The sequence below is a fragment of the Condylostylus longicornis genome, unplaced genomic scaffold (assembly GCF_029603195.1).
Source record: "Condylostylus longicornis isolate FDR11 unplaced genomic scaffold, ASM2960319v2 ptg000013l, whole genome shotgun sequence".
Lineage (NCBI taxonomy): Eukaryota > Metazoa > Arthropoda > Insecta > Diptera > Dolichopodidae > Condylostylus > Condylostylus longicornis.
This window is the reverse complement of record NW_026577982.1, coordinates 10,624,143-10,638,230: the sequence shown is the minus strand read 5'-3', so window position 1 is coordinate 10,638,230 and position 14,088 is coordinate 10,624,143. Positions and strand designations below refer to the sequence as shown.

Genomic DNA, 14,088 nt, shown 5'->3' with positions numbered 1-14,088 from the left:
TTAGTAAAATTGATATTGGAAATGGACTAGTAATCTTACTTATCAATATTTTTCAAAATGATTTTATAAAATCTCGTGTAAAAAATCTAAATATTATAATTTTTATTTTGTTTATCTGATTGCATTTAACTATATTGGCTATTGTAAGACATCCTAATCAATTGTACTAAATAAATTAATTTTGTTAAAAAAAAAAAAAACAATTTTTATTCACATATTGATATTGTATAATATGTTAATGATCAACTTTATCAAATTTTAAATGTAAATTGAAATTATATTCAACATAATTTTATATTGTAATTTTATATAAAATATATTAAAATTGATTAAAATGTTCTGTGTGTAGAAAAAAAAAGAAAAACCAAAAAAAAAAAAAGAAAAAATAAATCATAAGCATAACTTATATAAAATTAATTCAAAATAAATACATATTTTAGGATGTTTTATTAAAGCAAAATTTATTTAGTTAAGATATTATTAATATTAAATTATATGAATTATTTTCATTAAAATTTAATATAGTTATTTATTACATTTAAATATGTAATTTAATATGAGATGCTCACGATATTCTATGTATAAATACATAAATATTTAATTTATTTTGTCAAATAATTTAAAACTCTTGAGTTTTATTTTGTCATACAAACTCCAAAAAAATATATATATTAGAATATTTAATTAAAATCTGAGTTTATAATGAATATCATTATCAATTTTAGTAATTATTATAATGCTTTAATATTTTTATGTACTTTATTTTTCGAATTTTAAAAAGTTATTATAAAAACATTTTGAAATTATGGTACATAATTTTATTTTGCATTTACATTTGCTTTAGAAATTAATTTAAAATATAAATAAATAAAATATTTAAAATAAAATTCTGTACTTAATATTTATTGTTAAAAATTATATACTATGTAATTGTATTGAACATTTATTATTTTATATAATTCTTATATATATTTTGCAACTTGTTAAAAACAAAAAATTATTTAAACTACATTATTAAATTTATATAATTATATGCTGTGATTAAAATGAATTAGATAATTTATTATCTGATAACAATATTTAAAACCTTAATTTGAAAATTCAAATTTAATTTTAAATTAAGAAATTATTTCTTATTGGAAAACTTTAATAAAATAAATCACAATTTTTTTTCACATATTATTCTGAAAATTTTAAACTGCAATCTATGTAAATATTAATTATTATCTAATAGTAAAAATAAATTTCTATAAAAATTTAATAAAATTTGCAAGCACAATTAAATATTACATATTATTATATATAAATAAAAATAATTCAAAAATTAAACTAAATTTCTTGTTTAATGTGAATTTTTAAACCAAGAATTTCTTTTATAAAATTATAATTATTATAATTTCATAGATTATTTGTAAGTTAATTATAAATTATAAAATGAATGTTATATTATAAAATTTATAAACAAGATATTCTTTTGCCTTTCAAAGTTCTTAATAGATTAGCCACTCAAAAATCAATACTTTTAGTTAATTTTATTCGTAATACTATTCAAAATATTCACTTTAAGAATATTGAATTGCCAAAATTTTGTTAAAAAATTCTCGAGATTATTTCAACCGTCTCCACACATTTAATATAGATTTCTAAATAGATGTAGAATGTAAACATTTTTTTTTTAATTTACAAGTACATATTTGAAAATGGGTTCTTACATACTATCGAACAATAAATTCAAAATTAAAAAAAAAAATTTCTAATGCCTATAATTTGATTCATTAATATATAATATATTTATATATTTTATTTTTCTATAATTTTGTGCTAATTATTATTGTTATATAATTTAAATGTACATGTTATGTTTCATAATCAAATTGAAATGTGTCATATACAAGTATTAATAAATTACATAAATAAATTTTTATCACAAATTTCAGAAACAATTTTTTTCTTGCTTATTATTACTTCTAGTATCTATTAGATTGGTTTGGTATCATAATATTATAATATTATAGTATCCTACAAATATAAAAATAATAATATTTAGTTTGAAAATAATATTAATTTTTTTTAGAGCATCTTTTTCTTATTTTTGTGAGGCATATTATTAATTAGCCAATTTTATATTTTATTTTTATTAATGTTATACAATACTATTAATTTTTTATTTTGATTAATTTATTATTTACGTATATTATTTACATACAAGTATATAACACTAAATTATTTTTTTTAAATAAAAAAAAAGTTATGTAACATTCATCACAAACACATTTATAAACTTATAATATATATATACATACACACATACATAACATAGTTTTAAAAGTTAAAATGTAATTTGTTATATTGATAATTTGAAATTTAGTTTTGGGACTTTATAATTAAAAAATGAAAAATAGTTTGTAATAAAAAAAGAAATAAAAAAAAAAAACATGTAAAAACCAAATTTGATAAGAATATGAAATTATATTATTTATCTGTTATAAATGATTCAAAGGATTTTAGATTACATATAATAATATCATCTACATATTTATTCTGTTCTAGTTTTCTTGAATAATGTTTGAGAGGTGCCTGTACAGTGCAGTAGTAGATGTAGTAAGTGTGCCGTATTTGCTTCATCTATATAACACAGAGTAGTATAAAATGAAATAGATCCCCCGTTTTCTAACATATTTCATATTAATCTGATTCATTTATTTCCATTTATTTTATTTTGATAACATATGATTCTTAATTAAAATCATAAATTCAGTTACGATAAATTGTTTATATTAATTATATTTTAAGAAAAAGAAGAGAACATACATATATTAAGGATATCCAATTATAAAATTTAAGGGTCTGCATAATTTCTATGTTTTATAAAGAAAAAAGAAGGAAAACCAATTAAATTATTTCTTTAACAATAAAATTAAATAAAATTTAAATTATCAAAGATCTTTAAAATATTAAAAATATTTACGCAGATTTATAATGTTTGTTACTTAATTTAACAGAGTTATATGTAAGTTTTACAAGTTGTAACAATTTGTTAATTCTAAATTATTAATTTTTTCAAGCTTATACAAATACCCTAAATGGTATTACAAATCTGACAAAGTTTAAATTTTTAATTACGAAAAAAATTATTGATTTTTAAGAATTAAATTAGAATTTTAATGTGATTCCAAAGAAATTTTAAATAGTTCTTCTAAAAAACTTTCAAAATCTGATTTGGAATCTTGTTCTGATTTAAGGCTGAAATATATCATTCTGTGTATTTTTTTTGTATATTACCCATTTTCTAACGCGATTCAAGATAAATATCAGATCTCATACTTAAAAATATTTTCATAATTTTTATTATTAATAATCTCAAAAGAGGCAAATTTTCCTTAATGAAAATTTTATAAAAAAAAACAAAAACAAAATCTTAAGACAAATATTTTTAAAGGTTTAAAATAAATAAAAAAAAAAATCAATGTTTCGTAAATTTATATAAATACTATGTAAGCAGCAGGTAAATGTAAATAAATATTTATTATGTTTATTTAAGAGCGAACCTTTTTCTTTTGGGTATTCAATCCCAAAACAAATTCCAAATTGGTAGAACGTTTTTATTTAATTAAATTGCTAATATTAAAAAGGAACTAATCTTTGGGATATTTTCAAAACCAAATCCTATATTGTTTTCGTTAAGGATATTTAAAAAAATCCTATCTTGTTATCATTAAGGATATTAGTTAAAATTATGGTCTTTTATAAAAAGTTTCTTTCTAATTCAATTTTTAATATGGAAGGCGTTTTTAAGAAATCATTTAGTAGCAAATACATAGTGTGTAAATTAATTTTTCAAAGAAATAAATTAAGTAAAATGGTATAAATTTTGATTGTAACTATGGGGTATTTAATTTTAAAAATTGTGCTGCACTTTAATTACGGTCTATTGTACGTGCATTTTTTAAATTTTGTTAATTACGGTATTATGTTTTAGTAGACTTAAATTTCTAATATAATATTTATTTACAATATATTTTGGAAATGTTATCATACAAATATTTTAATTTAATACCTTTGTAATTTAATCTATACCCAAAGGAATATTGATATTATTTTGTTAGTGTATAATATTATATAAGCAAATATATTACATATTCTTAGACTTTTATACATATTTTTTCAAGGTATATAATACATATTCTCTATGTAATATTAATGTCTTTTAAAAGCAACATATAGTAATGCCATCGGCACCATCATAATAAATATTCAATTCTTTTAAAAGAATATTTATAAAAAATAACAAAATGATAGTATAGGTAAATAATAAAAAAGCTTCATCATCTAGCCTAAAAACGAGGAAAAATTTTATGTACATACTATAATATACATACACACATGTATAAGGTATTGCTTAAAAAAATTGTACCTATAACAACAAAAATAAATAAAATCAATGGTAAAAATCATTTAATAATTCCGCCCGAATTATGTTGTATATGTATATATACTTGTATAATGTGTAGGTAACTATAATATATTTATTATTTTCTTGTTGCTCTGTTTTTTCCCCAAAATAATTTGTTTCATCCCATTGCTTGTTTCCAAATGTTTATCCTACAAAATGTTATACATGGGTATACAAAATATTTTTGTATTTATGTAGGTATATTATGCTCTCTCTATTTATTTTGCACTCTTTAAAAGATAAAGAAAAGACTAACAGTAGATTATTATTTTTAGTATACAAAGTGTTTTATTCTAAATGATTATATTTCGAGATTTGAGGAAAACCTAGTCAAATATTTTATATTTTCCATATAGCGGGATATTAGGATTACAACATTCACGTTTCCATGAGAGAAGTATTTGACTTTGAAATTTTTTAAATATTTTCGCCATTTTAACTATTACCGAAGTTCTAAATAAAATTTTTTGTTAAAAAATTTTTTTCTTTTTATCTATAGGTAACTGAAATAATCACAACCGGAGATTATGGGATTTCTTATAATCGATGGGTCGAATTCCTAAGCGAATTAATTGAATTTGTCGAAATCAGCAACATTTCAAATGACGATCAGCGAATCATATAATTCACAGCGAAAAATCTAAATGTTACTCAAAATAGCTTGTTAAATCAAAATATTTTATTTCCATTCGCCAAGCTTTTACTAAAATTGTAGGCGAATTCGCCAATCATAGTACCAACAAATCATATTTCTATGAAAATACTATTCACTTCGCCGATCATGACAAGGCCCTACACTTATAATAATTAAGTCACTCAATTTTTTAGGAAATTAAACTTAAAAGACCTGTTTTTTTGCCTCACGAACCCTGTCTTAAAGAAAAAAAAATTTAAAAATTCATTAAAGTATTTATTTTAATTTTGAATATCTTGTACAGCTGTTGATAATATGATTTATGGAGATGAAATGAATGATTATTTGAAATTAAACACCATGTTTGGATCCTATAGCACAACATACATATACGCTTATACGTGAACTTTTCAAAAAAAATTATATATGGATATATATACTTGAATGATTATAATATGTATGTATTGTGTAAATTGTAAGCCACTGGCATTTATATCTTAATATTATATACATATACCTACCTATTCTTTATCCTAATTTCAAATTTTACCCTAAGCTATTGTTCTCAGAGATTTCTTTTTGCTTTTTCATCGATATCAATTTCTTTTTCTTTCCCTCTTTCTCTATAATAAAATAAATGAGAATATGAGTTTCATATACGTTTCTTTTTTTTTTTTCGTTATTTCTACTTCCTGAATGCGTCAGGATATTTCATTCATATTATAACGAAAAATAGTAGAAGCAGGATAATAAAAGAAAAAGGAGAAAAAAAAGCAAAAAAAATATTTATCTTTTAAGGATATAATAAAAAGGAGATAACATGATGTAATAATGATGTAAGGCTGTCCGCCTACAAATATGCTTTCATCCTTTTACTCATATTTTAATAATAAAACACCTAGCTATCTATAATAATAATAATAATAACAATAATAACAATGATTCTAAAGTAAAAGAAACTAGACAAAAAATAATAAATAATAATAGAATAGAAATATGGGATTAAGAGTAATAGCAACAAAGAAACAGATAGAAGTAACAAATTTGAAATCAATTATATACAGGGTTGTATTAAGGGATTGGCAATAAAAAAAAATTAAATTTTTGAGCGAAAGTTGTTGTAAACTTTTTTAAAAATGATTTAAGAAATTAATGAAGGAAATTTTCCTTTTATGATTTTTGAAGGAAGGATGTATTGTTATTTAGAACTTTATAATTTTGGGCTCTTTGTTAAATGCACAATATCGCAATATATATAATAGCGAAAACTGCGCTATATTTTTGTAAATAAACAAAGTGTTGCTAACATAAATTGTTTATAAACATTGATAATTTTTCGCAATATAGCGATATTAGTATAAATAGCACAGTTAAATCATAATTTTATAGAATAGTTAAAAATTAAATTGCATGTTCATCTCTTTTATGTTCAAAATTTCTTGCAAAAATCAACTTATATACAATTTTAGTAAATTCTGGTCAAAACTTTAATTGGTTTTCATTTTTGAATTAAATTGTTCAGTTTTACTTTTTATGTTTTATGAATTATACATTCAAGATGTGGGTGTCAACGAACATGTCAAATTATCACTGCAATTCAGAAGACTTCATATAACTATGAATTACTTATAAACACAATGAAGTTTTTTAGTCGAATCAAATAAAGTTGGGTCAAACCAATGGTTTGTATTGTAGCACTTTTCCCTTCAACAAGTGAAAATTCTGCTTTTAAATACAGTCTATGTATACCTATCACAGTATTAAAATTATTTTCATTCATCTACCAAACTATTTCTAGAATTGCATATATTTAGGATGACGCATATATGCAGTCTTTGAAATAAAGCAAAAATTAATATAAAAAGGGGTTAACACAATGCTCGATTTTAAGGGTTAATTGTGTGAGTTAAGAAAAATAATTATATTTTTTAATTTCATGGAATTTACCGTTAGCTTTTTGCGTTTATAAAAATTTGGAAAAGCTTGCGGTTTCGGAAATATAAGGTGTCAAAAATTCAAATTTTACGAATTTCAAGAGGTGATACCTTGAGAGGGGGTGGAGATGGAAAAAAATTTTCTTCTAACGAAATGAACTATTTGATAATGTCTAAAAGCTCTTAAAATTTCAAGCTTCTACAGTCTGGGGTCTAGAAGAAAAACGACATCAAAAATTTGGAAAAAAGGGACCTTAGATAACGGTAAATTTGAACGGCCATTTTGTTTTTCTAAAGTCTAACTATAGTATATCGCGCTAGCGGAAGCAAGCCACTGCCTTTCTGCGTTTGCAAAATTTCAAAAATGCTTATGGTTTCATTGCAACAAATATTTAAAAAAGGCCATTTTTAGGGTTTTGGAGGGGTATAACTTCTAGAGGGGGGGAGATAGGTAAAAATTTTGTTCTACGGAAATAAGTTTCTAGTAAAGATCTATGTACGTAGGAAATTTCAGCTTTCTATCTTCAAGGGTGTAGAAGTTTTGTAAACAGACACACGGACAGACGGACGGACGGACGGACGGACGGACGGACGGACGGACGGACGGACGGACGGACGGACGGACGGACAGAGTGAAACTAATAAGCACTTTTTTCAAAAAAATTTTTGGAAAAGTGCTAAAAACAAACTCCAACTCTGTTAAATAAAACAGTAAATATAAAAATATTTTATTTTTAAATTTTAAGCACTTAATTCAATGGTAAGTATAACAGAATATCAAAAATTTTGTATAAAATATTATACATAATTAGGCTATGTAAAGGTAATAACAGAATTATTAAGCGAAATTTAGAAAAATTATAAAATTGATGTCGTCAAATGCCGGAAAATTACAATTTTCGGTATTACGAAGAGCCATTGAAAAAACAACTTTTAAAATTCCGATCCCAATTTAGAACATTTGATCTGAATTGGTAACCCTTCAAAAGTCGGACCCAATGATATCAAATTACCAGCTTTTAATTCTTTGATTAGGTTCGTCCTTTTTTCCTAGCATAGTATAAAATAGTCAGAGTGTGGTTTATCTCTTAAACTTTAATTTTAAATTGAATTGGTGGTAATGAACGTCTCATATTTATATACAAGCATTAGAGAAAGGATATTTCACCCTTATTTGAGATTTTCTAACTCAAATTTTGTAGAAAACAAAAAAAAAACCTTTCTTTTGTTATGTGATTAACATTTTATTTAATTTTCATAATATAAAACCTTTTAAATGTCCTAGAAACATTTTCATTATTAGAAATAAAAACATTTTATCCTTAATAATATTAAACTGAATTATTTAAATATTTTAATAAATTTTTATTCTATTAAAATAATAAAAATCTTACAATTATTTAGAAAAAAAAAATATATATATAAAAAAATGACGGCCATTTTATTCTTTTTTTCTTGTTTTCATAACTAATGAAAAATATGCAAAAAATCGAAAACTTATTATTAATACACTTAAACCAATAAAATCCCATATTAAATTATTTTCATTAAAATTTAATGTTTCTAATATTGCATGACCAGATGCTGGACATGTTGCATTTGATCTTGTACATGCTATTTCACCTGGTTGTACATCTTCCCATTGATTAATTAAAAGACCTTCATTACCATATTTAAACCATGATAAATATGATAACCATTTAAAATATATTGGTACTGAACCAGAATTTAAAAAAAAGCCACCAAATAATAAAAATGGTATTATAACTGGTGAACCAATTGATAATGCCATTGATGTTGATGTACTAGCACATGATATTAAATAACCAAATGATGTTGAAACATTTGCAACTAATGTTACTAATCCTAATGCAATTAAATAATGTATAATACCAGCACGTAAATTAATCATTGGATATGCAATTGATGTAAATACAAATGGTACCAATAAAAATAATGGTAATTCAGCTATTGTTTTACCCAAAAAATATGTATCACATCTATATAAACGACTTCTTGATTCACGCATAAATACAGGTAATTCACCAGTAAAAACCTTCAAAATAAAAAAATAAAATAATTAATTAAAATTAATAAAATTTTTTAAAATATTTTTATTAATTTAAAATTAGAGATTATCGTTTTATTGCAAAATGGAACGAATGCAATATTAATTGCATAACGAAAGGACATACAAAGAAAATTAATGTTAAAGATTTTGGATTTTAACATTGCATATGCCCACATTGTTCTACTCATAACTAATAAAAATTTATACGAACTGAAATAGTTTTATACAAAACTATATGCAGCTGTACGTCATAATATAAACGTATACGTGTACCCATTCAATTGTTTCCTCTATATACGTAACATTAAAATTAAACAATAAAAATTTTCACTTACATTTATTGTTGCGAAAACATTTTGAAATGTCATATTTGTTAAAAATAAAAATATTGCTCCATTTATATTCATAACGCCATCTTGATCAAGTTGTTGATTTAAAAATATTAATCCTATGAGAATTGCCACCATCTATTTAAAATGAAAAAATGATGAAATATAAATTAAATGAAAAAGGAAATTTGGCAAAAAAGGAATATTTATTTTTAAGTTGAGTATAGGTCCTGGTCTGCAAAATGAGTATAGGTCCTGGTCAACTATAAGATATTGGGCCTATTTAATAGTGTATTCGTTGAGCGTATACTTTGAAGCATAACATTAATAATTACTATGTGTTTCTTAAACCTTCTCCCAAATAAATTTTATTTTTATGGGAAAAAGGTTGTCTAGTGTTGTAAGAAGCATAAAGAAGAGCTATTTGCAAAAGCTCAATGTAAATTGCAGCAATTATTACAAGAAAACTTTTCAATTAAAAATTATTTTACGATATAGTACAACAAGCTATGAATTATTGTCTAAGTCTAGTTAATTTTTCTTCACTTTTGTGTCATTCAAAAATTAGAATAATATTTTAATGTTCGAAATCAGGTCATAATTTTTTCAACAATTTGTTAATATTCGTATTATATTGGTATACATACTTTATTAATTAATTAACCCAATTCTAATTTCCAGTTTGGTTCCATATAATGGATTCATACTTTATGACTCATCATAGCTTAGATGAGACAAGAAACTTTTGTTCTATCACTTTTGGCAAAAATTTCTTTGAATGACAATTATTGCAATCACCAGAACTCTTTTAATGTCCCAGACTAATAATAAAATCAATACTTGTAATTGCAAAGTATGTGTGTGCAGCCGAAGAGAAAAAAAAAACCCAAAAGTTCAATAATATTTCAATAGTAATAAAAGTGAACTTAGGGTCACCTCCAAAATAAACGGTCCAAAATGGTCCATACATGTTTTGTATTTCTACAGTAAAACGTTTATCAGAGACAAGCATTATAAAATTTAATCATGTTTTATTACAAAATTTGAAAAATTGATTTACCATAATTTTATTCTGATTTAACCATATTTTATTTGTATGTCACTAGTTTGCTACAACACTGCCATAACTCGAAAATTGCACATTTTGTAGCGAATGAGCAATGTAATATTTGTATTAGATTGTAAAACACAAAAAAGAGAAAGAAAAGAACCGAAACAGAAAGAAATTTTTGCATTATAAGGAATTTTTTTTTCTCTAAAAAATCTACGTAATGTTATGTAATACTCGTATGCTTGTGTTGTACATAATTATAATATAATAACAAATTGTATACTGTGCTATTATGAATAGCAACAAAAACAATAAAAATAAATAATTATACAGTATAAAAGAAAAAGTACAAAAATAAACTTACCGTTGTCTGAATTAGACGAACTCTAACCAATAATGGTTCTTTTAAAACGGTTAACCAAGCTCGCCACAATACAGCTCTGAATTGCATAAAATATGTTGCACGATATCCTCGTAAAGCTTCACCTTCCATAGGCATTGATGTTGCATGTTCACGAACTTTTTGAAATTTTCTTTCCATTTCTTTTGCAATACTATTTATATATGAAAAATATGTTTATATGTATACGATTATTTATGTTATACTAGGATTTATCTAATATATTCTTATTGTGTAATAAATTTTGAAAATTAAAAATTAAAAATATATTCTCATTATGTATTAAATTACGTAGTTTTTAAAAGAATTTCTGATGTTAAATTTCATATACCGGAAGAATATCGAAAAATAATATCAAACGGACTTGTTACTTTGTGAGAGAGAATAATATGAAGTAATTATGGCCATACGAATAGATATTATAGAGTTATAGAGAAATTTTCACATATGGCAATCTTATCTGTATACCATTCAATTTTATATGTGTATGTAGGTGAAACAATGCGTATATAACAGAAAGGCGGAAAGGAGGGGGGCGGGGGCTGTTATACTCTTTTTTGAGCTACAGCCTGTTGAAAAAATAAGTTACCGGACTTTTTCTGCATATAAATAAATTATTATAACTTCGGAACCATACAACATAAAGTTATCATTGGAAGCTTGTTTTATAGGCAATTGATTGTTCTTCATTTTTCTTACAATTTGATTTGAGCCCCCCTCCGAACAATACAATTTTTTTCTGAAAATTAATCAAAGAACAATAACTTATGCAAAACACCCTTTATAGTCAAATATAATTCACTTATGTGTTAGAACCATAGTAACACCCATTCTATCATAACTAATTTAAATTATGCTAAGATAAAATATTTTAAACAAACCTGCTTGTGGCAAAACTATCGCAAATTTTCCCAATTCTGTCACGTGATTCTTCGTCTTTACCTGGTATTATAGCTAAAACTTGAACATAAAAATCAGCTGGATTATAATTTGTTGGGCATGGTGCTCCTAGTCTAGAAATATTTCATTTATTTTAAATATTAAAAATATTTGAATTTATTCAATATTTATTTAGAAAAGACAAAAAAAATCAAATCTTACTGTGAAAAAAATTGTGTTGCTTGATCTGGTGTTCCAAGGAATGCAACACGACCTTCAGCCATCAATAAAATTTTATCAAACATTTCATATAATTCTGATGATGGCTGATGTATTGTCAATATTATTGTTTTATTTTTTTGTGATAAACCTTTTAATACTTGTACAACACTATTTGCCATAAATGAATCTAAACCAGATGTTGGTTCATCACATAATAATAATGGTGGATCAGTTAATGCTTCAGATGCAAATGCAAGACGTTTACGTTCACCACCTGATAAACCTTTAATACGACCTGGTACACCAATTATTGTATTTTGACATTTACCCAATGATAAATCTTGTATTACTTGTTCGACACGTTCAATACGACGTTTATATGATGTATTACGTGGCATACGTAACATTGCTTGAAATATTAAATGTTCTCTTGCTGTTAATGAACCAATAAAAAGATCATCTTGTTGTACATATGCACAACGTGCTTGCATTACATTTGCATCTACAGCATATCCATTAAGCATTCTAATTGCTGATGGTGCCAATTGTACACCGGATGCTGATCTAAATGCTAAAGCATTTAATAATGTTGTTTTTCCAGCTCCAGAACTACCTAATACAGCAAGTAATTCACCGGGATATGCTATACCTGAAACTGTAAAAAACCGTATTTGAAATTGTTTGTATAAATTTGAAAATATTTTTCTAAAAAAATATTCGGATTATTAACAATTCTTTAATTAGCGCTAAGGGGAAGTATGAAATACTGTGTGATACTGTGTGATTCGAGAACCTTCTTAGGAATTTTGGAACTAATGTTCGTTGTCGCTTTAACGACTTTAGAAATATGATTTTTATTTATAGGATTACATGATTTTTATGTACTTAAAATTAAATTGAAAGTTATTAAAAATTCTGACGTTAGGGGTTGCCCAAACTAGTTTATTTTGTGAGAAAGAGCAATTTGGTGAGATTCCTTATTTATTTTAATCAAAAAAAAATTCTTTTTGTTTTTTACTTACCATTTTTTAACAAATGTTTTCTTGGTGCTGGTATATGCCTTTCAGAGCATAAAAAATTTTTTGTACGATTAATTAATCGTCCAATAGCTGTTGAACCATTTTGATGATGTACAGCACCAAATATATCTAAATTATGCCAAATATATGTAAGTTTTTCATTATTTCCTAATTGACCATATTCTTCTAATGATCCTTTTAATGGTGTTACAGTACCATAATTTTTTGGTTGTACAATACGTATTGCAGTTTGTTCAGTTGATGAACTATGTGTAACATTACTAATATTAGTAGTGCCATTACCACCATTACTACCACCACCACCTGGAATAATATTATCAGTTCCACTATTATCATTTCCACCATTATCATTATTTATATTTGTTTGATGACCATCACTATTTGATGATTGTAATGGTTGAATTGTTGATGGATTCTGTGATGTTGTAGTTGTCGTTTGATTTGATGCCATCTGTTTTGAAATTTAAAAAAAAATTCAAAAAGATTTATTATTGTATGTATGTGTGTGTATGTATAGGTGAACGAAAAACGAAATTGATTTGACAATTTATTATAGAATACCGTTAACCTTTTCCCTTTTTATTTTTCTGTTTATTTGAGTGTGTGCCATTTTTTTTCTCTTTTTAAATGAATAAAACTGTTTCATAGTTTAAAATTTATCCATTTTTGTTTTAATAATTTTTTTGGTTTTTTTTTGTGAATTCAATGAGTTTTAAAATCGAAACTAGACTATAAGTAAAAAAATTGTTTTCAAAAAGGAAATTGAAATTAATTAATTTTAGTAGAATTTCAATTTTTTTTTTCTGTTTTTAATGAATTTTGCAAACATGGAAATTTTATTTATTTCTTTTTATAACCCTGTATGAATGCATTCATAAGTTATGATAAATTTGTCGCTATGTTTGTAACACTAAGAAAATAATAACGGTCCGAGATATATTAAGCGTACGTATATTCTAGGTCAGCATTGAATCCTGGTTTAATCATGACTGCTTGCATATTCGTTAGTCTGTGCAAGCAATAGCTCAAAAATATAATTGAACTGAGCTTAACAAATTTTCACAAAGCGAAAAAG

The 14,088-nt window shown here is 24.1% G+C and overlaps 1 protein-coding gene across 1 annotated transcript; it reads right to left on the bottom strand.

The window, feature by feature from the left end:
- Nucleotides 1–8,462: 8,462 nt before the first annotated feature.
- LOC129619396 (protein white) lies at nt 8,463–13,338 on the bottom strand (the record flags this gene model as incomplete). Its single annotated transcript, XM_055534658.1, has 6 exons — nt 8,463–9,077; nt 9,428–9,559; nt 10,837–11,026; nt 11,754–11,885; nt 11,974–12,628; nt 12,996–13,338. Coding segments are annotated over 6 exons (2,067 nt in total), but the record flags the coding sequence as incomplete, so codon positions are not given.
- Between the last annotated feature and the right edge of the window lie 750 nt (nt 13,339–14,088).